The sequence below is a fragment of the Centropristis striata genome, chromosome 4 (genome assembly GCF_030273125.1).
Source record: "Centropristis striata isolate RG_2023a ecotype Rhode Island chromosome 4, C.striata_1.0, whole genome shotgun sequence".
Taxonomy (NCBI): domain Eukaryota; kingdom Metazoa; phylum Chordata; class Actinopteri; order Perciformes; family Serranidae; genus Centropristis; species Centropristis striata.
This window is the reverse complement of record NC_081520.1, coordinates 18016306-18044123: the sequence shown is the minus strand read 5'-3', so window position 1 is coordinate 18044123 and position 27818 is coordinate 18016306. Positions and strand designations below refer to the sequence as shown.

Genomic DNA, 27818 nt, shown 5'->3' with positions numbered 1-27818 from the left:
CTTGATGTGTGTGCTTTTGTTAACATTATAGTATGACAACAAATCTGACGACATAACAAAGGGACAAGTTGTGTTTAATTTATGGTTGTCCAATGGGAATACATGTTAAACTGATCTCACTAAAACTACAACAACATACACAGCAACATCAACAGAGACAACGGTAACACTTTATATTAAGGTACACATATTCAACATTAATTAGTTGCTTATTTGCATGGAAATTATTATTATGAAATAGTTATTAATGCCTTATTCTGCATGGTCTTATTATACAACCAGTAAGCCATTAACTAAGAGTTTTCCCTCATTATTCCCCCTTAATAACACTTAATGAATATGGTCTGTTCCTACATAACTACCACATTATAAAGTCCATATTATAAAGCATATTAAAATCATAACTCATATACAACAACGTCCTTACTTACTACTAATAAGCAATAATTCTGAGGTTATTGAGGTAAAACTCTAAGTTAATGTCTTACTGGTTGTATAATAAGGCCATGCAGAATAAGGCATTAATACTATAATAATTATAATAATATAATAATAATAAGCAACTAATAATGTTGAATACATGTACCTTGAAATAAAGTGTTACCGAGACTACTTATTTTACAGTATCAGGATATAATAATTAGCCGACTCAACTCCGATGGTAAAAGAAAAACAACTGATATGAACATTAAAGTGCATTTCAAGTGTCCATGATCTGTGTTTGACAAGCAACATTTGGTTTCTTACAGAATATCATTTTTTCTTTTACCTCCATCCCTCTATTCCAACCCTTTGACCCTATTTATTATTACTGCTCTGGAGGTGTAATAACATGCATGAAGCCACCAGGGGGCAGCACCATAAAGGAGGACAGTCCAGGTCCTGAGGAAAACCCTGCTCCTCTGTAGTTTCTGTACTCTTTTAACCCTTTATCGGGCGAAAAACTATATTTGGTAACTTCAGTGGATATCAGAATGAGGTCCCCATGTCTCTCTGTTTGGTCGTAGAACAACATGGATTCATTCCAGCTAATCAGCAAAGATCAGGCTACGTCACAGACAGTGGACACCATGACATCTGGTCAATCAGTATGATAATAATATAATAATATTAACTTCATTGATCTTGACCTCTAATGAAAAAAAGAAAAACTTAGAAAATAAATCTGCAAGTAACAGTCGTACAAACAGAGTTATTCTTCAATGACTTGTACCAGGAGAACTTGACTATGGCGGCATATTAGGGCATATTAAGTATGAATAAAAATAAAGATACACACCCGGGGGGAAGGGGGGGTAATATTTAGAGAAAAAAAGTTGCAAATTTACTAGATTAAAGTGGCAAATCTACAAGAAAAAAAGTCACAGATTTAATAGATTTAAAGTGGCAAATCTGCAAGAAAAAAGTCACAGATTTACGAGAAAAAAGTGGTAAAAAGCAACTTTTTTTCTCCCAGATTCACCACTTTAAATCTCATAAATCTGCACATTTTTTTCACTTTAATCTTGTAAACTTTTTTTTCAAAATATTGCGCCCCTCCCCCAGGTCCGTATGTTTTTTTACACATTCCTCAGTCCACATTCTGGCTGTATGTAATATCCTCCAATATTCTCTAGGGTTGAAATTTGGTATTTGCAAGCATTTTAATGAGTGCCCTATTAAGGGTGAACGCCGAACCAGAACAGGAAAGTCACAATTTCACACAGGAAATCTGATAGAATCTTTCCTGAGAGTTTTAAATGCTCGGCGTAGCTCCATATTTGACATTAACTGAGAAAGTGAGCTAAACTTTTAATAGATCCACTTGTCATGTCACTGCAGTTGTGATCATTCATGTTAAGAATAACGGTGCAAAAAGTGTGACTGATGTGTGGCAAATGTTTCGGCCATGATGTGAATCACAAGGAAAAGGAGCTTAACAATGCACCCAAATAAAACCAAATGAAGTTAAAGCTGTAAAAGGTTTTCTCAGACTCGACTTATTGTTCATTTTGGTCTTAGTCGATTAAGATTTCATTATTATTCTTTTTGTGTAAATAACTTATTTCTAAGAAACGTATGAGTTTATCTTTGGTAAACAAGATTCGTAGCGCTTTTGCATGATTCTTTGAGGAGAAAGTCACATTTTCTCCTCAAATCTGTTGATTAAATCAACTCATCGAACAGTAAAAGAAACGTCTGTTAGTCAATTTAGTATTTCTGTAGTTGAGGACAGCCCGAAGATTTTCCTAAAGTTGATTCAACAAGTGCATCCACAGATTGTGTTTGGCACTAACATCATATTTGTTAGTCCTGAACTAGCAACCCCAACCTGTGACACATGAAAAGTGATCTAAAAAACAACCAACCATGGATAAAAGTTCCTTCATGTGCGACCCTGAGGCTGTAAACACAGCAGCTGCACTGCAAGAAAGGTCTAAAAACCAGATAAAAACACTAAATCTGAGGGAAATTATCTTGCTGCATGGACAGATAATTTCACTTGACAAGATTTCTTAAATTAAGATTATTAAATCTAAATCTAATCTAAAATCTTTTTTTAAATCTAAAAAAAAACTTTTGTTAGATAATTTGTCTTGTTTTAAGAGTTAATTTCTTATTTTTAAGTGTTCAACATGCTTATTTCTAGATTTCACAATCCTAATTTAAGAAATCTCTTGGTTTCATTCTGGTTTGAACTGGTTTTTATTCTGATTTTATGTGGGTTTATTCTGGTTTTATGTGGTTTTATTCTGGTTTTAACTGGTTTTATCTGGTTTTATTCTGTTTTTTTGTGGTTTTATTCTGGTTTGAACTGATTTTATTCTGTTTTTAAGTGGTTTTATTCTGGTTTTTAACTGGTTTTATTTAAGAAATCTCTTGGTTTTATTCTGGTTTTATTTTGGTGTTATTGTAGTTTTAAGTGGTTTTATTCTGGTTTGAACTGATTTCATTCTGTTTTTAAGTGGTTTATTCTGGTTTTATCTGGTTTTATTTAAGAAATCTCTTGGTTTTATTCTGGTTTGAACTGGTTTTTCATATTTTAAGCGTTCAACATGCTTATTTCTAGATTTAACAATCTTAATTTAAGAAATCTTGTCAAGGTAAATTATCTGTCCATGCAGTAAGATCATTTCCCTCAGATTTAGTGTTTTTATCTTGTTTTTAGACACCTTTTTGCAGTGTATGGCTGCATCATGAACACATCACAGTGACACCAGTGTTGAGGAGGAAAAGGAACATCTGTTATCGCCTCTTTTAGCCCAGACAGGCTGCTGTAGTCGAGTCAGGACGGTTCTGTGCAGAAAGCGTTTGGCGGTCCTCTCACCAAGGCTGAATCTGAAAACTCATCTCAATTCCACATTATTAATATTACTATTCTCTCTAGAATGTTTTCCACAAGCAGACGAAAGAAGACAAAATGAAGAAATTAAGACGAGGATTCAGATTCAGGTTGTTGGTGCAGGTCCAGAGGTAGAGCTTCTTCTTCTTCTTCTTCTTCTTCTCTCCCTCCACCTCTCAGCCTGTGTTCATGGTGTTGTACGAGGGCTGGGACCCCGGCTCCAGCGGCTTGCTGGCTTCTTTTTCTGTCAGGTGACGGTGCGGCGTCTCCTCGTCCCGTTTGTCCTCCTCCTCCTCCACGATGGGCTCCCTGTCTTCATCCTGGTCGGACTCCTCGCAGCGCGGCAGCTGCAGGAAGGTGGTGAGGCCGTGCAGGTCGGCCATCTTGTGGAAGGTTCGCAGCAGGAGGTACATCATCATCAGACCCACGAACAGGTAGACTGAAGGCAGAGAAAGAGAGATAAAGAGTCACAGGAGGTCGTTTATCCAGAGTGTAATAACCACTGTTAGAATAATCTGTGTGTCTCTGTGGACGTAATTCACTATCTGTGTGTGTTCTCTCTCTCTGTCCATTGATAGATTAATCATGCAAGCTGCTTTGCTACAATGCGCATGTGCTAATATTGTTAATATTTTAGGTCAAGGATGGGCAACTTAAATGCTGCAGGGGGCCACAATCTTTCATGGACACGACCACAGGGCCACATATAGGACCGTACACTTAACCAGATATGATGAAACTGCAATTTTAAATATGTATAAATAGGAATACAAAAGGTTTGAAGCAAATAAAAAATAACCACTTTGTGCATTTTTACACTGCACTTTTAAGATTTCATGCTCAAATGCATGTCGTTGTACTGAGGGCCACTTCAAGTGAGGATGCGGGCCGTATGTGGCCCCCGGGCCTCCAGTTGCCCATCCCTGCTTTAGGTAAAAACTCACCATAATCAACAGTTAAATATCTTGAAAAGCATTAAAAAGCTCACAATGTCAATCCTAAAAACAAGTCTTTAAACAATAAGATAATTAAATGAGCACATAATAATAATAATAATAATTAAATCAGCACATAAAACTATGGTCAGTAGGTAAATTATACTCAAACAATAATTAAGATACTATTGCTAGATATAAGAAGAAAATACTTGGTAAGCTTAATGTTTTTTCCAGTGAAATCTAAAATATTAGTCTTTACAAATGGTTGTTTTATTGTGATAATCATAGAGAAGAGACAGAGTTGCTCTGTGTCCAGTTATGAGCAGAGGAATTCATGTCAAAGTCTAAAATACTCTCTAGACAGAGAAACCTATTTTAGTAAATCCTTTTAAGCAGAAAGGAGGACAAAAGTGCCCTCAAGTGGGAGGCAAAGGTGAAAACAAAAAGCTCAACATTTGTTATTTCTGCTCTGATTCTTGTGTAAAAGCCATGTGGCTTTCTCTGTCACATGTATGCACTAAAGTAGTCCACATAACCACAGAGTTCAGGTCCTGGACTATGGTCTCTCTATACGTGAGGTCAGTTCTTCAAGAAAAACAGGATTTAGGATTACAGAGGCCTCGACACCAACACTTACAGTCACTGTGGGACGTGTACAGTAAGTGGTGCTGGGGAAATCCCAGAGAAAATACTTTAGTAGCTTTAGTTTATTATCTACAGGTTTCAGGAAGCAACATTACACTGCAAATAAGGTCTAAAAACAAGATAAAAACACTAAATCTGAGGGAAATGATCTTGCTGCATGGACAGATAATTTACCTTGACAAGATTTCTTAAATTAAGATTATTTAATCTAGAAATAAGCATGTTGAATTTTGCACTCTGCTTGGGCCAGTTCATCACTGCTGGCAGCTTTAATTTATCTTGTTTTAAGAGTCTCTTGGTTTTATTCTGGTTTTATGTGGTTTGAACTGGTTTTATTCTGGTTGTATTCTTGTTTTAAGAGTTAATTTCTTATTTTAAGCATTCAACATGCTTATTTCTAGATTTAATAATCTTAATTTAAGAAATCTTGTCAAGTGAAATTATCTGTCCATGCAGCAAGATCATTTCCCTCAGACATCACACCTTTTTTTTTTTTTTTTTTTTTTTTTTACAGTGCAGGTAGATATATACAAGGGCAACACAGCTGGAATTAGATTTTAAGAACAGATAAAGATAATATATCTTAATATCACTTTAAAATAAACATGTCAACTGTAGCTTCACCTAGTGGAAAAGTCCCACCACACTGTTCTTGTATTGTTTTTGTTCCAGTGAACCTGAAACCTGAAGGACTTTGACCGTCCAAATTCCAAGACAACCATCAAAAATATTTGCTCTTCAGCAGCAGAAATCCTTGGAAAAAGCCCTGAAACAGCTGTTTTGAATGTTTCATGTCAATAATATGTTGAGGGAGTTTCAACATGTTTGGGGGCCGTTGCATTGCAAAACTTCCGAATAAGAAAATGTTTTATATGATGACAATGTATAGATTTATGTTGGGCAATCAAAATAGGAGTTTCATTACTGAATGAGATCTGAAACCTCTGGTAATCTCTGAATCACATAGTGTGAAAAACACACTCATTTTCATTCACCAATACAGAAGTGAATGTGGATTATATGATCACTGGGGAAACAACACTAGTTTCAGCAGATGTCACATCAGGCCACATCCTTCAGTTGGTCACTAATCCTCCTCACAAACCTGCAGGGACCGCGTTGGTTAATCTGACTCGACCTACATCATTATTATATAATCGAGCCTGTGGGACGAGGAAACAACACGGCTGCTCCGTGTGAACCTCGAGGCCTCGTTCCAAACTGAAGTCAAGGGATTAGCTAAAGACAGGACACGGAGAAAAACAGTCCCCCATTAAATCACATTTAGAGTGAAGTTGTATGGGGTCCTTATCCATAGTGTGTTACCTACAGTAGATGGTCCGCAAGTCCCAAGTCTGGAGAACCAGGCAGGAGTAGACAGCCCTGTTTGAGTTTACATGAAGGCTGTTTCTACTACAGCTCAATACCCAGAATAAGGTGGGTCTCACTCGCCGAAACGCCCCTAATTTGAATATGAGCCGTCCGGAGCAGACTTTTGACGGGACTTTTTTTCATCCCTGTAGAAGAGCAGGGCCGTTTTTCTCCCATGAAAAAAGCCTGGTTACTGATTGGATAGAACGCTAAGCAGGATGTGACGTAGTACTGTATGCCAAAACAACACGCACCATTTGCCAACTTAGCGACTTTGTTGCTATATTTAGCGACTTTTCAGACCCCCTTAGCGACTATTTTTCAAAAAAGCGACTGGCGACAAATCCAGCAACTTTTTCTGGTGTTATTGGAGACTCGTTCTTACTCTTCTTAATGAGCCGCGGGGGCTGGCGGCTCATTAAGAAGAGTAAGAACAAGTCGAAGCAGCACAGTCCCCCTGCAGCAGTCTCTCCCAGCTGCAGAGCCGGAGGGGATGTTAACCCCTTAGTGTCCAGTCTGCAAATTGCTAACAGTTAGCTCTGTAGCAGTACAGTGTGTATGCGCTGCTGCTGCAGGAGGTGTTAACTGGACACTAAAAACTGTTTCTATTGTTTGTTTAAAAGTAGTGCAATAAAAATACAGATGTTTTCCCTAACATGATTAATAATCGTGATTAATAATCATGATTACAATATCGATCAAAATAATCGTTATCATTTTGGCCATAATCGTGCAGCCTTACTGTTGGTAATACACTGACTATGGATAATTACCTCATACAAGCCCATTTAAAAAATGCAAAATGATTCCCTGAAAGCAGTAAAGGGGCGAAAGTGTATGTCAGCAGAAAGATACTTTCAAATTTAATGTCCATGTCCTAAATGGCTATAGAAAGAGCTGTTGTGATTAACATTTGGTTTCTGCAAAGTATTTAAATGGGGAATTTTCTTGTTTGTAAGTCGAATTGTGAATAAATGCATCATTCATCCCTTTTTTTTTCAGCCCTGAACACAACAGAACACATTAATCTCAACAGGTTGTTCTGAGTGTTTGTCAGATTTTCAGTGTAGAGCTCACAGAGGAACAAAACAACAGCATGGCTGCTTTTGGCCAAAAAGGTCATTCAAACCCTGCTTCAATTACAGAGAAAACACCCGCACACAACCTGAATAACAAGAGCCCAACTATGAAAATAACCTCATCATGTGATGGTGAAGTCTCAATCTAAAACAAGAACAAAAGAACCACTGGGAGCCTCGACGAGGCACATTTACAGTAAACGTCTGAAACATATCAGTGGGAAAACACCCAAAGGTTCCCGTGCTAAGGATTTATATTTTCCTGCCAAGACAACCCACTTTAAAAAGAGACGAAAAACTGTAAAATGTAGGTGTTACAATTACAGTTACAATTATTAAAATTACACTACAACACATTTATGCACTGCAAAAAAAAAGGTGTGTCTAAAAACAAGATAAAAACACTAAATCTGAGGGAAATGATCTTGCTGCATGGACAGATAATTTCTCTTGACAAGATTTCTTAAATTAAGATTATTATATCTAGAAATAATCATGTTGAACACTTAAAATAAGAAATTAACTCTTAAAACAAGATAAATTAAAGCTGCAAGTAGCGATGAACTGGCCCGAGCAGAGTGACCTGATGATTATTTGGTTCTTACCAAGATTAAAAAAAAGCTTTTTGTGTCTTTTTTGTGTTTTTGTGTCTTTTTTTGTCTTTTTATGTCTTTTTTGTGATTTTACGTCTTTTGTTTATTTTTTGGTCATTTTACGTTTTTTTTTGGTCTTTTTTGTGTCTTTTTATGTCTTTTTTGGTCATTTTGTGTCTTTTTTTGGTCATTTTGTGACCAAAAAAAGATGTAAAAAGTCACAAAATGACCAAAAAAGACAAAACATTTACAAAAGACATAAATTTAAAGCTGCAAGCAGCGATGAACTGACAATTATTTGTTTCTTACCAAGATAAAAAAAAACCTTTAGATTTAGAAGTGTTAGATCATTTATCTTGTTTTAAAAGTTAATTTCTTATTTTAAGTGTTCAACATGCTTATTTCTACATTTAACAATCTTAATTTAAGAAATCTTGTCAAGGTAAATTATCTGTCCATGCAGCAAGATCATTTCCCGATTTAGTGTTTTTATCTGGTTTTTAGATACACCATTTTTGCAGTGTGCCGACAGATGCCATAAAAATAAAAACAGTGCCCAAATATAAATTGCATTTTAAACATTTAAATCTGATACTGGCTCTGAAAAGAAACAGCATGGAGACATCACTTTGTTGTGTAGATGTTTTGGGGATGAAATGAAGAGAATTAACATCATGAATCACAGAGTAAAAGAGATGAAATATGACTCACAGGTTGTTGCTGCCAAAATGATGACAAACCCAGCTTCTAATATGGGAAATGTGCACTATGAATCCTGCTTAACTAACAAGATTTAGAGTCCACAGCCATGATACTGATGCTCAATTTCTGGCCTGGGGGCCAAATCTGGCCTGCAGCATGGTGCTGGGCGGCCTTGCAACCATTTTCCAATTAAAAATAAAAATATTTGATGGCAATCCTCCAGTTTGTTTGCAGAAGTAAGTACAACTGGGACCACTCGGGACATTTTCAGCCATATTTGCCATTTTTCACTTTTGTTTTGGCAATCATTTTGGCTGTGATACTGCAAATGGAATGATTTTTGGAAGAAGGTTTTTTGTCTTGATATATTTTGTAATTAAAATTTCAATTTTCTAATGTGTCTATAATAATACACTGTGTACAAATTTACTACCCTTTCAGACCCTTTGGGGCGAAAATGTTCACTTTCAAAAAAATGCTATAAACACTTTACAGATTAATATTTTTTTCTATTTTTTTCTGCATAAGCCTCTTGAACAACTTCTGCCCTGCTCAAAACTACCAAACATTCAAAGATTTTGAGGATTTTGACCCTTTAAATGCCAGTTTGATCACATGATGTCTGTTTTTTAAAGAAACGGGTTTTCACATTCTAAATCTGACACTAAACAAAAACTTAAACTGCATCAAAATCAATTTTGTTCTTCATCTTTGACATAACCATGACTGTGATAAGAAACAATGCCCAAGCCATTTACATTTACATTTAGTTATTTAGCAGACGCTTTTATCCAAAGCGACTTACAGGAAGAGTAAAAGCAAACAATCAAGGTATACAGCAATAAGAGCTATCAGTGCATCAATAAATGCTAGTGACAATTCTTTGAGGAGTAGAATTATCGTGTGGTCTAGGAGAGAAGATGCTCTCTGAAGAGATGGGTCTTCAGGAGCCAAAAGTAATTTATTATATGGAAAATAACTACATTTTTGTGTTTTTTTCTTCATAAAAAACATCAGTGACATCGTGCAATCAAACTGGCATTTAAAGGGTTAAAATTACAAAAATGTTTTGGTAGTTTGAGCAGGACGGAAGTTGTTTAAGAGGTTTATGCAGAAAAAAGTAGAAAAAAATATCAATCTGCAAAGTTTTTATAGCGTTTTTTTGGAAATGGACATTTTCAGCCTGAAGGGTCTGCAAGGGTTAAATTAGAGTGACCAGAGGGTTAATCAACTGACAAAAAAATTGATAATGTAGAAAACATGTCAATTATCATCTGGTTTCCAGTTGTCAAATAAGAGGATTTGCTGCTTTTCTTTCTCACATATATTTTTAAACTGAATCTCTGTTGGTTGAACAAAAGAAGACGTAAACACATCAACTTTCTCACTTAGGGTATTTGTACACTATGATTTGACATTTTATAGATGTAGATTAGTAAATGAATCAATGATGGAAATAATCATCTGCAGCCATGGTAGTGGACTGACAGAGACGCCCATAAAGCCATGTCACAGTGTGCTGACTGTAATGTGTGTAATGTAATAAAAACTATGATTTCTGAGGTATTTTCATTTCTGCTTCATGAAATTCTCTGTAGTCAGATGAGCTCACAATGAGTGTGACAGAAGAGAGCACCTACATTTCCAGACAGCAGACGGAGAATTCAGAGAGCAGTTTCACTTCTCAACCCGACTCGCTGCTGAGAAAGAAACACTGAGAGGTGCAACTTCTCACATCAGAGGTGAGAATAATGAGAGAGAGACAATGCACGCACGGCTGCAAAGGTCAGCGTCTCCCCTCAGGGCACCACGACAAAACATCATCCTGAAAAATATGACTTTCCTAAAACTTTTCTCTTATATCCTCTCAAGACTCAAGACCTTTTAGACAACTAGAGATGAAACAAACGGCTGAATCTGAAGGATTCTACGTCATCGGACAGAGTCCTTCTTCCATAATGCCTTGCACACACCGGTCTACAGGGAGATTTAAAAATGGCGAGCGAAGAAACAGCGACGTCGGCGTAGCAATATGAATTTAAATATATAAGTATTTTCAGTTTACACTAGGGTTGTCAAAAGTATCGATACTAAAATGTTGTATCCGGATACGATACTCATTTTCAAAAGTATCGAGTTGCGACAGGTTAGTGTCTTTCGTTTAGAACTTCCCTATTACTGATGTTATCGTGGCTGGTGGCTCGCATTAATGTTGGCCGTGTTATTATTAGCCATTAGCTGCAGCTAGCAATTAAAGGCGGACGTCACGTTAATGACTATAAGTAAATAAATAAATAAATATATCAGGCACGTAGTATGCCCATATTACGTTAATTAACACAGTGTCAGTATACATAAGCATAGAGTTAATAAGTTTACATAAATGTTGGTGACTGAAAAGTGTTATTTTCTCTCTTGAAGTCCCAGAATGAAGCAGAGAAAAGTCGACTTATCAAGCTTGCCTAATATTGTGCACAGCATACAACCTCAAAATATCGTTCTAATTGTTATTGTTTATTGTAATTATCTATTTTTTGCACTACTTTTTTAATTATAAATATTTAACCTGTGTTTCTGTTAATTTCTCCATGTTGCATTTTTCTTGTTAATAATTTTGGGGTCTTTGTTTTTATCCTGGTAGTATCAAAAATGGTATCGAGTATTGAATATTTTCCTGAGTATCGGTATCAAGTTGAAAATTTTAGTATCGTGACAACCTTAGTTTACACTAAATATTTGTTATCACATAACTTACAAAACTTGTGTTGAAAGTCAAGCAAACAATATCCATAAACAAATGACAGAATATTTAGCTAAAAGATGACGATGTGGGAACATGATTTCTCATAGTAGTGCCCTTAAATCTCACCAACGAGTTCACACTGGAGAGAAACCGTACTGGTGTGATCAACGTGGGAAAATGTTTTCTCGGAGTGATTCCCTTAAATTTCACCAACGTGTTCACACAACGTCTTCTTAATCGTTTTAAAGCTGAGCCGATCTTGATACATTGCCAGTAAAGTTAATTAATTCCATTTCAGTCGCTAAAGTTATTGTTAATTCATATATACCCGTCAGTCTGATGATATACTATGTGTAAAGTTAATACGTAGCTATGCCATTCAGAAAGTTATACATTTGTTTATTGTGTTAACAGACCGACAGTCCGCTATTATCTGTTATTGTTATTTATAAATAACTGTTATTCTACTGTACTGTAAAATAAAAAATAATCCCAGAACACATCTCCATGGTGAGTTCTGCTCCGCTGCTTTTATGAAACTAAGTAGCGGCCAAATTCATCCAGGATCAGTGAAATATTCAGGTTTAATCCACTTTGTGGCTTTTACTTGTTAAATCGTGGAGATTCAACCTTAAAGCATCTTCTTCCATGTCCACTGATATAATAATAATTATAAAATATGTGTCAGAGTGCTGATACCAAAGACACATCATGTCTGAACTGGTTTAGAAATTGCAGCGCTGAATTTAAGCAGGACGTCAAATTACACAATGACGCACAGCTGCACACTGAAGGCTCCATTAGTGTGTTATTACAGTGATAGGAAGGACTCTGACCTTGTCTCTGCAGGACCCGACTCTGAAGGAAGGATCCTACCAAGGAAGGATCCTTGATTTTGGGATAGAGCCACTTTATAGAATCCTGTCATATTTAGTTTGTTTTAAAAGCTGTTCATTCAGGACATCAGCATGTTTTCCTTGTCCAAGAAAAAAACCTGCCTTGTCATCTTTTCTCTTGAAAGATGAAGATGAAGAAGAGTTTCTGTAGCAGAGAGATGAGAATCCTCCGGTGTGATCGATCCACTCTGCAGGCTCAGAGATATATTCCTCCACAGCTCTGGAGGCATGTAGCAGCTCTGTGTGACCCTCACAGGACAAAACCACACCAGACTCAACACGTGTCATGTGACCCCTTTTAGTTTCATTGTAACAGACTCACAAGTGGAGAGGCTTTTATATGCTGAGTCATCACTACAGTGAAATAACAATAACAGGGTAGACATTTATAATCATAACATGATGTCAGGATTTTTATATTTTATTTGTTAACTATTCTGCCCTACAAAGTCTAATTGCAGTAATTATGCAAAAGGTAAAACTTAGAAAAACTGCTTGAAAGTTTTTTAACGTTTTTTTAGGTGTCCAGCCAAATGGGTTATAGGTAGGTAAGTGATATGACATTTATTCCTACATGTATTGATGATGTCATTTTTATGCTAAAAAATCATGATGATTTATTGGACCTTTGACCCCAAAAATGTAGTTACTGCACTCTGGTTTTGCTGTAAAAGGTTCTACAGTAATACAGTAAGAGTAATACACAAACAGAGTGGAGTAGCAACAATGTTGTTGTCTTCTTTCAGCGCATATATTAATTTTCAGTGAGTAAACATTTTCAAATTGATTTTGAGATTTAACATGAAAAAAAGGTTTTTAAAAGGTATAATTATTATTCTGTATTATGTTTTTATTATTTAGAATTTTTAATTTATTTCAATGTGTTGATTTGTATTTGGTTTCCTGTATTTTTATTTTTTATTTTTTAAACATTATTTTTTTTGTATTTTTCATGCTTTTTTTTTTATTGAAAGTGACAGACAGAAAGGGGGCGACAGAGGGGAGGACACGCGGCAAAGGGAGCACAGGCCGGACTCGAACCCGGCTCCGCCGCAGCAAGGACCCGGCCCTAATGGTAAAGCTCTACCAGTGTGAGCCACCGGGACGCCCCAGGTTTCCTGTATTTTGAATCTTGCCATATACTATATTGATGGGGATGGATTCATTTGGTAAACTCTGTAACTTGAGTTCCTTTCTCCCCATCAACAGTGTTATCCAGCATTACTGCTGGAAAACATGTTAATATTTCTGGATCAATACAGATGTTCACATCTGCACTGGCTAACCAAACAGAGTCACATCAGTTGTGTTTCTTAGCTAGCTATGTCCTTTTTTACTTTTTTTTTGTCACAGTTGATTGAGTTTATTAACAGGTTTGATCTGGTTGGAAGCAGCCATCCTGCTGGCTGTTTGCAGAGCTGGCAAGTGTTTAACTACTTAAAGTTGCCCTGTGGAGTTTTCTTGTAAACAAATAAAAGTTATGTTAACATTTGGTGTTTCACACCAAAAAGCAACGTGTGTATCCCTGGGGCCTTACAAAGGTGTTGAATTATTTCTTCCCTCATTAAACATTTGCAAAGCAGATTTTTAAATCCTGAATTGTCCACATCCATGTTTACCAGCTGACACTCTTCTTCTACTCTGCCTTTTCTGGCACATTGCTGTGTTTCTTGCTGCATTCCTGCCATCTGATGGTTAGTGGAATAGTGTGAGGACAGGACAGTGACAAGACAAACAAGACAGTCAGTACGTTTACATGACACTTGAAAAAAACAAATTATCGCCTTAATCTGACTATAACTGGACAACTTTAGTGCATGTAAACGTGTAAGTCCTGATGTCGCAGTTCTCCAACTCTGATTAGGACATGTGATTGGAAATGTGATTGGAAAAGTATTTACACCAGCATGTATGACAAGACAACACATGCTCCACCCTCCACGCTGGAGTATGACCCCGGAACAAAAACATCCAAGAAAGTCGTTTGCATTAGCCGGTCTCATTAGCCGGTTGCATTAGGCGTTCACACATTAGCCGGTCGCATTAGTTGGTCAAATTAGCCGGTCGCATTAGCTGGTCGCGCATTAGCTGGTGGCACATTAACCGGTTACATTAACCGATGGCACATTAGCCGGTTGCATTAGCCGGTTACATTAACCGGTCACATTAGCCGGTCCCATTAGCTGGTCGCGCATTGGCCGGTTGCATTAGCCGGTTGCATTAGCTGGTCGCACATTAACTGGTTGCATTAGCCGGTTGCATTAGCCGGTCACATTAGCCAGTTGCGCATTAGCCGGATGTGCATTAGCTGGTCGCACATTGGCCGGTCACACATTAGCCAGTCGCATTAGCCGGTCACATTAGCTAGCGCACATGAGCCGGTCACATTAGCCGGTCGCACATTGGGCGGTTGCATTTGCCGGTCGCATTAGCTGGTCGCACATTAACCGGTTGCATTAGCTGGTTGCATTAGCCAGTCACATTAGCCAGTTGCGCATTAGCCGGACGCGCATTAGCTGGTCGCACATTGGCCGGTCACACATTAGCCAGTCGCATTAGCCGGTCACATTAGCTAGCGCACATGAGCCGGTCACATTAGCCGGTCACATTAGCTAGTCCATTAGCCCGTCGCATTAGCCGGTCACATTAGCCAGTTGCACATTAGCCGGTCACATTAGCCGGTCGGTCAGTTATTCAATTTTCTCAGTTGCATGTAAACTGGGACAAGGACAGTTCTGGGACAAGTCCTATTAGACACCAATATCGATTTTTAAGCATAGCTCGATTAAACTGTGCATGTAAAAGCACTGAATGACACAGTCGATAAAATAAAGCCTCTTCAGCTCAAAACAACCCCTTTTATGCAAACATGCACATAGTTGCTCAGAATATTATGTAAAACTAAAACACTCGATGGTAAGTGGAAAGGAAAGTTCACTCCGGTTGAAATCCACAAGATGGAAATGTGTGAATTTGCTTCCCCACCAGAAGTAAATGTTTTATTGTCGTTGTTCACATAAAATTGAAATAAACAGGGTTTTCATTTTTGATTGTTTTAACAACACATGCACATGTATTTATAACTCTGGCATCCAGGTGTGTATTGTATCACAACAGTGAGAGTGAGTACAACTGGTATTTGTCAGTCTTCTTCCACATGCCTATGTTAATTGTCTCAAATCTGTGAATTCTACTTCTTTTGCATTAACTTTAATGTAGTCATGCATTTAAAACAAATATGTTTGCTCAGTGAACAGGTGCGGATTTGTACATAACTGTGTCCCGGATCACAATGAGACAACACCTTCTTATCAAACATATACAGATGACCAAGCCTTAAAAAGGAGGAAGTGTGTGAGGCTAAATAAGGAAACTGACTCACTGAGAGTAGCCTGACAGTTTAACTTCAATTCAGTTTGAGAGATTTTGTGTTTAAAAGGACAAACATGACTTGAAAACTGTGGATATTGTGGACATTAGTCTGTTGTCCCTGTACTTAAGTTTAGATGCACTCGAGTCTAAAGATCGGACAAATTCACGAGCTGTAAGAAGAACTGAACTTAATGTCAAGAAAACAGATCTGATCAAAACTGATCATCAACACCTCCAGCACCCGACCCCAGCCACCCCCTCAACTCATTATTTGTGCTGTTACCATCTGACCGCAGATACAGGACCCTGGCCTGGCTGCAGATACAGATACAGGACCCTGGCCTGGCTGCAGATACAGGACCTTGGCTGCAGATACAGGACCCTGGCCTGGCTGCAGATACAGGACCCTGGCCTGGCTGCAGATACAGGACCCTGGCCTGGCTGCAGATACAGGACCCTGGCCTGGCTGCAGATACAGGACCCTGGCCTGGCTGCAGACACAGGACCCTGGTCGGCTGCAGATACAGGACCCTGGCTGCAGATACAGGACCCTGGCCTGGCTGCAGATACAGGACCCTGGTCGGCTGCAGATACAGGACCCTAGTCTGGCTGCAGATACAGGACCCTAGTCTGGCTGCAGATACAGGACCCTGGCCTGGCTGCAGATACAGGACCCTGGCTGTAGATATAGGACCCTGGCCTGTAAACGATACAGGACCCTGGGCTGGCTGCAGATACAGGACCCTGGCTGCAGATACAGGACCCTGGCTACAGATACAGGACCCTGGCTGCAGATACAGGACCGTGGCCTGTAAACATGCTCGCTACAGCAGAAGTTTTGCAGAAGTACCTTCTGCTGTATGGGCTTTAAACAAAGCACCCCGGTAATCACCGGAGGGGTGCTATGCTATGCTGGAGGGTTAAATGTGATAAATGAGCTGCGGCGGAGCCGGGTTCAAATCCGGCCTGAGCTCCCTTTGCCGCATGTCTTCCCCTCTGTCACCCCCTTTCTATCTCTCACTATCAATAAAGCAACAAAATGCCAAAAAAATAATCTTAAAAAAAAAAAAAAAAATGTGATAAATGTGGTGGATTAAGTGTACATTTTTGTTGTGCCGTGGTGTCTTTATGTATCCTGGGTAGGGTTTTTCAGTATCGATACTCAAAAAAGTATCGATACTAAAACGTTGTATACGGATACGATACTCATTTTCAAAAGTATCAAGTATCTGAAGCTTGTTACCATAGTTGCAGTTTCTTTTTGCACAACTGTTTTTTATTATAAATATCTAACCTGTGGTTCTGTTCATTTTTACATGTTGCATTTTTCTTGTTGATAAAAATATTTCTGTTAAATTTTGGGGTCTTTGTTTTTATCCTTGTGGTATCAATAATAGTATCGAGTTGAAAATTTTAGTATCGTGACAACCCTAATCCTGGGTCTATGTGTGTATATATGTTTGAAGTACATGTACAGGCTGCGAAAACAAATTTCCTGAAACTGACAATAAACTATCTATCTATCTATCTATCTATCTATCTATCTATCTATCTATCTATCTATCTATCTATCTATCTATCTATCTATCTATCTGTACTCACCCATGACAGCGACCTGGTACAGCGGCCTGTACTTCTGGCCGGGCTGCGTCCCCGGGACAAAGTCTCCCAGCCCGATGGTGCACAGCGAGATGAAACAGAAGTAGATGCCATCCAAGAAGGACCAGGTCAGCTCCACAGTGCTGAACACGGCCGCCGGCGCCACAAAGAAGCACAACACTACCAGAACCAGCAGCAACAGGAAGTGGACCACGGTGGCCGGCCGAGCCTCCATACCCGAACGCTGCAGGAGGCTGACGGGCGCCAGCACCAGAGGGTACATGATCCTCTGGACACAAGCGGTGAGCACCAGCATGGTGAAGGGGACGCCGATCAGGGCGTAGAGGATGGAGAAAGCTTTCCCAGTGTCAGACAGAGGAGTGGTGTGACCGTAACCTGGAGGAGAGGAAAGAGGGCAGACATGTTGGAGGAGGGAAAAGACTAAGAGGAGGACTTTTAAAGTGTTAAGTGAGAGAAAAGGAGATTTGAAATCGGGGGCTCAGGTAAAGCTGCTGTAAATCTGCCTAAAAGACGTGGAAACAACAGAACATGATTGGCTCCTGATGATGGGCTGTAGCAAATGTTTCAGGTTAAAAGCACTAAAAAGCAGCAGTTGAGGTCAATAGCAGGAACCTCAATGTGAGAACAACCTGTTCTCACAGCACAAACTATCATTTAATATCTACTTCCTCTACTAGGCACACTACAAAAAAGAAAGACTCCTGTAAATTTATTAGAGCTGCCAGAGCAGCTTGAAGGTCAGACGCATGGAAATAATCCCACATGTTTCTTTATTTCCCTGTACTGGAGCATGTATGTGACGTAAAGGCGTACGTGATGTGAGCAGATCAGATCAGAGTTTTGTGTCTTGTCAGTGTAGACGGACGCGCTACGGTGGAGCGGATTACAGTTTTACACTCTGGAGGCTGGTTTCACATTTTTGCGTTTTTAAGCGCCAAAAAACGCCGTCACTGTCTAAACAAAAGGCACTTCACATAAAATATTTTGTCGTTTTTACCTGCAAGCGTCCTCGTGTAAACGGGGCCTTAGTAGGCTGTTACATCTCCATTGTAAGGCTTAAAATAAGGTTTGTGGCTCTGTTCCGACATTATTTCTCTTTTTTTGTCCAACGATGTCTCTTTTGTTTGTAAAGGTTGCAGACCCCTGAACTAGACACACACACGCACACACACACGCTTCTTGCTTTTATAGATGTTTTTTTAAATGAATGAAAAGACATTGGATCCTAATGGAGCTGTGCAGGATTTTCTCTTTACTAAGATAAATTATGTCACTAGGTAAGTTTTAGGACTTAACATAATTACATCCTCAATATAATGAAGCTCTGATTGGATTTGAGTGATGTGTTTATGGTCATGGAGGCGGAGAAGAGGAAGACTTCATGAGATCAGGACAAAGCTTCCTTTGTCAGCCATGTTATTGTCCATCAGTAGCAACACTCTGAGACTGAGACTAACACAAACATGGTTAGTTGGATGTTACTCTGAAATCACATGACTAGAAAAAACATGGAATGGATGGAGACGAGTGCAAAATGTTTTTGTTGAACAGCCATCTGTGGTATGAACCTGATAGTAGAATCACTCTGCTGCTGCAGATCTGCTGAGATAGCACATTCCTTATTTTGTGGTTAGAGCCATAATTCATCTTTGATTAGATTTTCCAGATCAGCATTACTAATTTCCGTGGACTGTTTGTTTTGTGGTTACAGACTAAGTGTCACCAGCTTCTAGCCCATAAACCTCCAAGAGAGAATTAACATTTCATTCTGTTTCACGTCAGCTGTATTCAAACTCTTCAAAATTTCAGCTCCATGTTGAGACTTAATGACACGACTGCATGGATGTTTCTAACTGTCAGAGACGTGAAATCTGTTTAGACGCAGATCAGACACACAGACAAAGTAAATGTTTGCTGCTGCGTTCAGGAGACAGGCATCACGATTGGATTTTCTGCTGATTGTTTCACCTCCGGGGGAAGAACATTTTCCTCAAATGCCTTTAACCCTCTGTAGTCCATCTATTTGTTGAAAATACACTTGTTTTATTTACAGTAATAACTTTATTTATATATGATATGTAGACAGGCTGAGAAAGCCAGTTAAAGTTCAATCATAGGAGCTTTCACAGTGTGACATTTATGTTTCTAGACCATTTTTAAAATGGGAATTTTCTTTCTACAATGACAACTATTACTATTTTTTTTTATTTACGTGCAAATGGACTGTTTTGTAGTTTTATTATTTATAATTTTTCTGCTGTTTTTGTGTGTATAAATGGTAAAAAAAAAAAGAAGGTACATTTCCATAGACACCTGTGTCTTTTGTTTGTATTTTGGGTTCCTGGCAGCTTTATACTTGAAGTCTTCCGTGCTTCCGGTAGACTTGCTTTTATTTTGGAAGGCTTCATATCAACTTCTGGTCCTGACAGTGCAAGTCTGCAGCCAGACTGTCTTTTTTATTTGGTTTTTATCTTGATATTTTCTTGTGTTTTTTAACCTTATGCCATTCGATTTTTTTATGATTTAATGACTATTCGAATATTCAAAAATGTATGCCCATCCCAAGTTGTATGTATGTTGTACTATAACGAAACCAAAGACTCAGGACACTTTATTTATGGTTGCAGTTCCTTTGTTAGTTTGTCCTGTAAATCGTTGCTATTTATTTTAAGTTGATTATTTTATTAACTACCTCAGACATTGTGATTTCATTTATCTGCTGTGTTATTGTTTTTCAATAAAATAAGATTCAAACTTTGAAGGTGTATCCAGTGAGTTATAAAAAAATCGGTATTGGCCCAAATCGGAATCGGCAGGTCAGGCTTTTTAAAAATCGGTGATCGGCCAGAAAATTGCAATCTGTGCACCCCTAGTATGGAGCATGCACATGAGCATGTTTGTTGAGCCTCCATTACAGACATTATTTAAACACGTTTCTCTTTGTGGTCATTTTGAGTCTCATCTGAAGTTATAAATGCACTCAACAGGCAAACGTGACTTCCCAATCTGCCCGTAGTAAACTTCCTCTTTCTGAATTAGCAGAACTTTCTGGTTCCACTTTAACGTACCGTACCTATTGTATGTGTGTCTACACATGATATGTCATATGGCATCATAACGTGCCATATAAATTACATTTTCTGTTTCACTTTCAGTTTTACCTTCAGATAATAAACTGGTGCTTTGTTCACAATCTGCCTGGTCATCTGACTTGCTTGTGTTTTTTTCTCTTGTTGGAAACTAAACATATTAACCAGCTCAAGATAACATTTAAAGGAAATGTCACGTAAGGAAACAAATGCTGCATTGTGAAAGAAAATCACACATCACACAGAGCAAAGGACGTTTCCCTGAACACAAAGGTCATATCTGTTCTGCTTCATGCATGAGTTTACATGTCCCATGTGAGTGTCAGTGTCGCTGTGAGTGCATGTGATTTCATAGTAACTTGCTAAAACCCTTAGCAGGCCATCGGGACATTTTTTTTTTCTTTCCGAGGTGGTCGTGTATTCAGATTTAAGGCTCAGAAGGATATTGGTATTAGGGGTGGGCGATATGGCCCTAAAAGAATATCACGATATTGCAGGCATTTTTTGCGATAACGATATTCTTGAAGATATTAGGAGATACCTAAAAAGATATAGAAAATGTACAAATAAATGAAAATCTAAAATGTAGTGTGAAGTCTCAACAGTTGCCAAATACAAAAAAATTACTCTTGACTCTTGAGTATGAACAAATAATAAAAAATAACCATTTAGGGGTTCCGGGGGCATATTTTAATGAAATATTGTAAAGGAGAATAAAAGGTTATTATATGTTTTATTTAAGGCATCTTATTTTGACAGTCTTCTTGTAAGTTCTGTGGTGGATTCTGTTAACACACTGTGCTCTTATTTTGAAAGCTGCATGTGTTTAACGACAGGGAGTCAGTAGCTTTTTGTGATTAAAACAACTTTAACCACTACATCAAGAAGTAGGAATGTTGCCAATATCATGATATGAATTTTTTTTTAACCATAAAAAAAATATACCGATATTATCGTGAACGATACGATATGGCACACCCCTAATTAGTATCATATGAAACTAGAAGATCGAAGAATCCATTAATACTACTGTAATGATATCTTCGGGTGAAATAAAGCTTCAAAGTTAGGCTAAATTTTAGCAAAAGTAAAACTTCTATAGGTGCGAATCCCATGCAGTTAAAGGCAAATCACATGCAATAAAATGTGTTATAGCCTATAGTATTTGAATATTTCTGCATACAGTGGCTTGCAAAAGTATTCATACCCCTTGGATGTTACACCCTTTTGGTCAATATAGTTTTTCCTTTTTAAAAAAAAAACCTATTTAATATCAAAGTGAAAACAGATTTTTTTAAAAATAGTATCAATTAATTAGAAATATATAAGGTAAAATACATTGTTGCATAAGAATTCATACCCTTTAAAGTAACTGACCTAATTCAACAGAGTTCCAGCTAGTTGATGCAGCAGAGTCACAGTTAGTGAAATGGAGATCACTTGAGTGCAGCTGATTTATGTTGAGTGACCGTAGTATAAAAAACCATGTGTCTGGGAGGTCCAGTCTCTGGTTCATCACTATTCCTGCTACAATTGCAACATGAAGACAAAAGAAAACTCCTAGCAACTCAGAGAAAAGATCAGTGAAAAGCGGTCAAGAGATGGCTACAAAAAAATGTCAACTCACTGGACATCCCACAGAGTTCAGTTAAGCCATCATTAAGAAATGGAAGCAGTGTGGCACCTGTTTAAATCTGCCTAGAGCTGGCCCTCCTCACAATCTGAGTGACCTGACAAGAAGAACTGTCTGCTGCTGTTTGGGGCCTAGCAAGGTTGTCTTCATAGCAACCGATATGTTATCGATTTTTATCATTCCAGCGAGCTGAGATGGGGACTGATTAGGTACTGGGCAAAAGGCGTAATTTCTTAATTTGGGCAAAAGGCGAGATTTCTTAATTTAAGAAATCTCTTTCTTTTATTCTGGTTTTAAATGGTTTTATTCTGGTTTTATGTGGTTTTATTCTGGTTTTATTCTGGTTTTATGTGGTTATATTCTGGTTTTATGTGTCATCTAGCAAGGTTGTCTCCATAGCAACCGCTATGTTATCATTTTTCATCATTCCAGCGAGCTGAGATGGGGACTGATTAGGTACTGGGCAAAAGGTTTCCCAAAAAAAAAAAAAAAAAAAAGAGTTCTCAGGCTTACACGCTCAAACTCCCACATATACAGATATGCATAAACCCCCCAATCCGTACCCCCATCGAGACAAGCGGGTCTGTGACCAGCGCCATGATAGCTGCGGGACTTGATGGCTGCTTGACTATGCTGCCCCCCCTCCCCGTAAAATGTAAGTCTGTTCATGTTGTGAAGTGTATTGTGTATGTGCTTATGTTGCTGAGTTTTTCTTCATTGTTTTTTCCTCCTTTTCTCTCCTCACGTTGTGCTGTATTTCTTTTCTTCTCCTCTGTCATATTGTATGTGTGATTTATACGTTTTGGACGGGTTGATGGCTAATTTCGTTGTACTCATATTTGTTACTCTGTGCAGTGACAATAAAGGCTTCTGATTCTGATTCTGATAATGCAACAAGAAATAAACAGTGCTGACTAATTTCCTTCCTGACAGGCAGATGATTTTTTAAACCTGCTCTCCCTGCATTCCTGCAAGATTCTTTTTGCCTCAGCTTCCTGTTTCAACAGGAAATACATCTGATAAAGGTCAGTGGATTCATCAGGATCATAGTGACTGGCAATGTTTTTTGTAACATCAACTGAAAAACACAACCAGCTGCGTCTGAAAGGAGAATGTGAATTAGCAGTTCTGTGATGTGCTTAACTGTTGTTGTTGCACTGGGTGTTTCCCACAAATTAATGTGAGTGATTCATATTAAGCTGGTGTTGTTTTAAGACAATGTGTACGAACGGCAAACCTTCTCAGGGTCAGATAATACGAGGAGTTGTATAATAGTGTAAGTTTATTTGTTCCAAATATGAATATAATTATAACATAATGTTCATATTGGCAACATGAGAGAAAATTAAACTCCTGCTGGTCAATTTAGGAGTAAAACTGATTAAATTAAGATTATTAAATCTAGAAATAAGCATGTTGTAGGCTTAAAATATGAAATTAACTCTTAAAACAAGATAAATTAAAGCTGCAAGCAGCGATGAACTGGCCCGAGCAGAGTGACCTGACAATTATTTGTTTCTTACCAAGATTTAAAAAAAAAAACCTTTAGATTTAGAAGTGTTAGATAATTGATCTTGTTTTAAGAGTTAATTTCTTATTTTAGGTGTTCAACATGCTTATTTCTAGATTTAACAATCTTAATTTAATCAATCCCTTGGTTTTATCCTGTTTTTAAATGGTTTTATGTGGTTTTATTCCGGTTTTAGAAGTGTTAGATAATTTATCTTGTTTAAAGAGTTAATTTGAGCAGCATCCTTACAATATTCAAAAAAAAAAAAAAAAAAAAAGGGGAAACGTTCACACATTCAACAATGAAACCGGTGAGATCTAGATCATTCCTGTTTCCTGTTCTCTCCTCTTAATAACCTTCACAGCAGTCTGACCGAGAGGAATGAGCTCAGACTGTAACTGCACTGACAGGTTACTGTGCCAAGTTTCAATAACTGATTAAACTCTCCAAAACGAAAAGAGGTGATCTTGTACAGCAAGATTTTATCCTCAGGAATGAAGCTCAACAAACCAACTGATTAAGGTGATGTGGGTGTAGAAGCATGTGGCGGTGCCGGTGAGTTATAAACAGGCGGCAACCTCCGGGTCTGAGCAGGGAGGCAAACCAGGAAGTGCCTTAACCTGCAGTCTACAGAAAATTCCAGCAGGGGGCGCTAGGTTTGGCTGCAAAAAAAATCTGTCCATTCATTTCAGTGCAAAATGAGAAAATTTCTCACTTGATTTATTACCTCAGAAATGTTTTTTAGGACAACACTATGGTCTCAATCACTAGGAAAAAATCTTCTTCAAGACAATCTGATTTTAATAGTGTAAATAATGGCCCCATTTAGAAGAAAATAGAAGATAAATAATCATAAGATTTGGGGCGGGACTACCTTTGATTGAGAGGTCACTAACAAGGCGAGCCGTCATCAGGAGAGAAGCAGAACAATGCGTATCCACGGCAACGTGTCAATAAAGTTATATATAACGTTATATAGATATAAAAAAGGACGTTTAGCGGTTTGGTCTCATAACTTTGACCCTTTCACTGTATTTTCACTTAATGACGTATTATTTGAACGTTTTGTTCATTAAATGTCTTGTTCAGCGTTTGGTTGAACTAACAGACACTCCAAGGAGTCGCTGCTCAGTTTTCTGAGGTCAGTAACCAACATTTAAACTACCAGCAGTTAATGCTAAGGACCACAGAACCACCTAAAGGACCGTAGAACCACCTAAGGGACCCGTAGAACCACCTAAAGGACCCGTAGAACTACCGAAAGGACCAGTAGAACCACCTAAAGGACCCGTAGAACCACCGAAAGGACCCGTAGAACTGCCTAAAGGATCATAGAACCACCTAAAGGACCCGTAGAACTATCGAAAGGACCCGTAGAACCACCTAAAGGACCGTAGAACCACCTAAGGGACCGTAGAACCACCTAAGGGACCCGTACAACCATCTAAAGGACCCGTAGAACTACCAAAATGACCCGTAGAACTACCGAAATGACCCGTAGAACCACCTAAAGGACAGTAGAACCACCCAAGGGACCCGTAGAACCACCGAAAGGACCCGTAGAACTGCCTAAAGGATCATAGAACCACCTAAAGGACCCGTAGAACTATCGAAAGGACCCGTAGAACCACCTAAAGGACCGTAGAACCACCTAAGGGACCGTAGAACCACCTAAGGGACCCGTACAACCATCTAAAGGACCCGTAGAACTACCAAAATGACCCGTAGAACTACCGAAATGACCCGTAGAACCACCTAAAGGACAGTAGAACCACCCAAGGGACCCGTAGAACCACCTAAAGGACCCGTAGAACCATCTAAAGGACCGGTAGAACTACCAAAATGACCCGTAGAGTGAGTCCGTGATCAGATCCCTCTACAGTCCACATATGGTCTGCTCCCCGTATCAGAAACAAGATGGAGACGAGTGTAACGCTGAACTCGATGCTTCCAACGGACCACAAACCAACCAGACGTCACTGTGACTACGTCCATTATTTATATACAGTCTATGTGTGTGAATCAACATCTCTGCTGTAGACTCTGAGGGTGTTTTTTAATAAGATGTATTACATTGTCATCACAAACTTTTGAGAAGTCGTACCACACCCTGCTGCCTGTTCGCTGCCTCCTTTCAGCCGTTTGTAGATGACAGAGACATTTTATTTGTCCAAACTATGTGACAATGACATCATTTTTAAATCACATTAAGCATCGTTTTCTGCATTATACTGCAAGTTCTATAAAAAAACTGTTTTTAAAGCCAAAACCGATTCATAGCGATATTTATCATCAGCTGACCAACATATCTGTCTTTAGTTCATTTGAAGATTCCACCAAGGGAAATGTTAAAACAGTTGACCAATATTATGGGTTGATATTGTCCTATCACATCCATGAATATTATAAAGTATATAAGGCAGAAAAAGGTAAGGTGATTTAGAAATGGTGTTTGATAGTTCTTTGTCATCTAATCTTTATTAAAATAATCAGTGATTAACTGACCCTGAACATACAGTACTCAACTTTTTATTTTTTTACAGTAAAATATAATCTTTAAAAAAAAATCTTAAATGTGAAATCAGCAGTGCTAATATCATTTTACCGTAATATTAGAAAAAGTTGCACCGTATTTATTACTGTAAATGTTTTTTTAACGTAAAAACAGTTTTGTTTTTTTACACCAACATAACAGTAAACAACAATAAAAGTCCTCTGGACATTTGCTCTGATCAGGATGAATAACTGAAAATAAAGTGTCTTCCACATTTGAATTTGAAAACAGTAAATTATCTAATCTTTTAACTCTCTGGAGTTTTGGGCTATTTTGTCCATTTTGAATCCTTTTCATCCTGCCTGTATACACCACTTAAAACATGTTTAAATGCCATGTTGGTATATTTTTTTTCAGCACAACCTCACCTATATGACCTAATAATAATTGATTTTTATCCTGACTTACTGGATCAACATTTTGAACCAAAAAGAAACAAAGAAAAACCAACATAAATGTGATCTTGTGATTGTGTGTGATCCTGTCATCAACTCTGGTTTTTATTCTAGTGGAACTCGATTTTATTTGTGTCTTGTGTGTTTAGCGTAACAATTTGTCATTTTGTGTATTTTTTAGTCATTTTGTGTCTTTATTTAGTAATTTTTTGTCTTCTTCTGTGTCTTTTTTTGGTCATTTTGCATCTTTTTTTTTTAGTCATTTTGTGTCTTTTTTAGTCCTTTAGTCCAACATAAAATGTGATTTTGAATCTTTTTTTTAACTTTCAAACACTATCATGCTCAATAAAGAAATGTGAAATGTTGCAAATGTGAACAAAGGTGTCAAATATAACATAAGAGGGTTCCATCCAGTTCTATCATTTTATACTAAATGTATTTGAGCTTGTCTCCAGTTTTACTTGGTATATCATCATCAAACTGAAACTGGCCTCATGGAGTTTACAGCCAGATCTTTAGAGGTAAATTTACAGTAGGGCTCCACGCCGCTTTATTTTCTAGTCTGGATGGAGTCAACAAGTCTGGATTTGGTGATTTTGGAGACTCCACAGGGTTAAATATTGTGGAGACCTACTTTCCCCCAGGCTCTGGGGTTTTCTATAAGTGTTTGTTATGATCCTTAAAGTCACAGCTGCCACTCACATCCACGACACGTGGCAAAAAAAGAAAATAACGCCATAAAGTTAATAGCAGTGTTGGACTCTTGTGTGCTTTTCATCCAGTGCCTTTAATTGTGCTACCGGTGTGTTTGTTTTGTTGATAGTTTATGGCGAAATATGACTGTAATGTGTAATATAATATGGTTTCTACCAGGGATTTTAAGCTCTTTTTTCCTGTTTTACGCATTTTGCGCAAAAACGCCACCAGGTGACTTTTTCTCCTTGTGAAACTTTGTGTGCTGTGGACTCACCCACAGTGGTGACCAGAGTGTTGGCGAAGAACATGGAGGATGCCAGGTCCCAGTTGGAGGTCACGGAGGAGTTTCTGAGCACGGAGACGCCGTACTTGTTGGCCGTGAGCACTTTGACCAGAAAGAGTTCCAGCGACGCGGAGTTGAGGCAGCTCTGGTTCAGAAACTCTTGCTTCAGGGCTTCCATGTCATGTCGCAGCTTGTCCTCCACCGGCCGCTCGATGCTGGAGAAAACCAGCGCCCCGAACAGCAGGTAGATGAAATAAAAGAGTATGAAGCCTGTGAGCAGCAGCCACGACCTGCCGACAGAATGCATGGCTGCTTTTAGTCCGGATCAGCATCAGAGGAGGGAGCTGCTCCCCGGGGCTTCCCTCTCCGCCTCTGAC

The 27818-nt window shown here is 38.4% G+C and overlaps 1 protein-coding gene across 1 annotated transcript; it reads right to left on the bottom strand.

Annotated features, from left to right (window-relative positions):
* Positions 1 to 58: 58 nt before the first annotated feature.
* On the bottom strand, positions 59 to 27818 carry kcnk6 (potassium channel, subfamily K, member 6). The gene is made up of 3 exons (XM_059332211.1): positions 27433 to 27818; positions 17264 to 17656; positions 59 to 3761 (listed from the first exon to the last, which is right to left on the bottom strand). The coding sequence occupies exons 1-3, from the start codon at positions 27746 to 27748 to the stop codon at positions 3499 to 3501; spliced, it is 972 nt and encodes a 323-aa protein (XP_059188194.1). The 5' UTR covers positions 27749 to 27818; the 3' UTR covers positions 59 to 3498.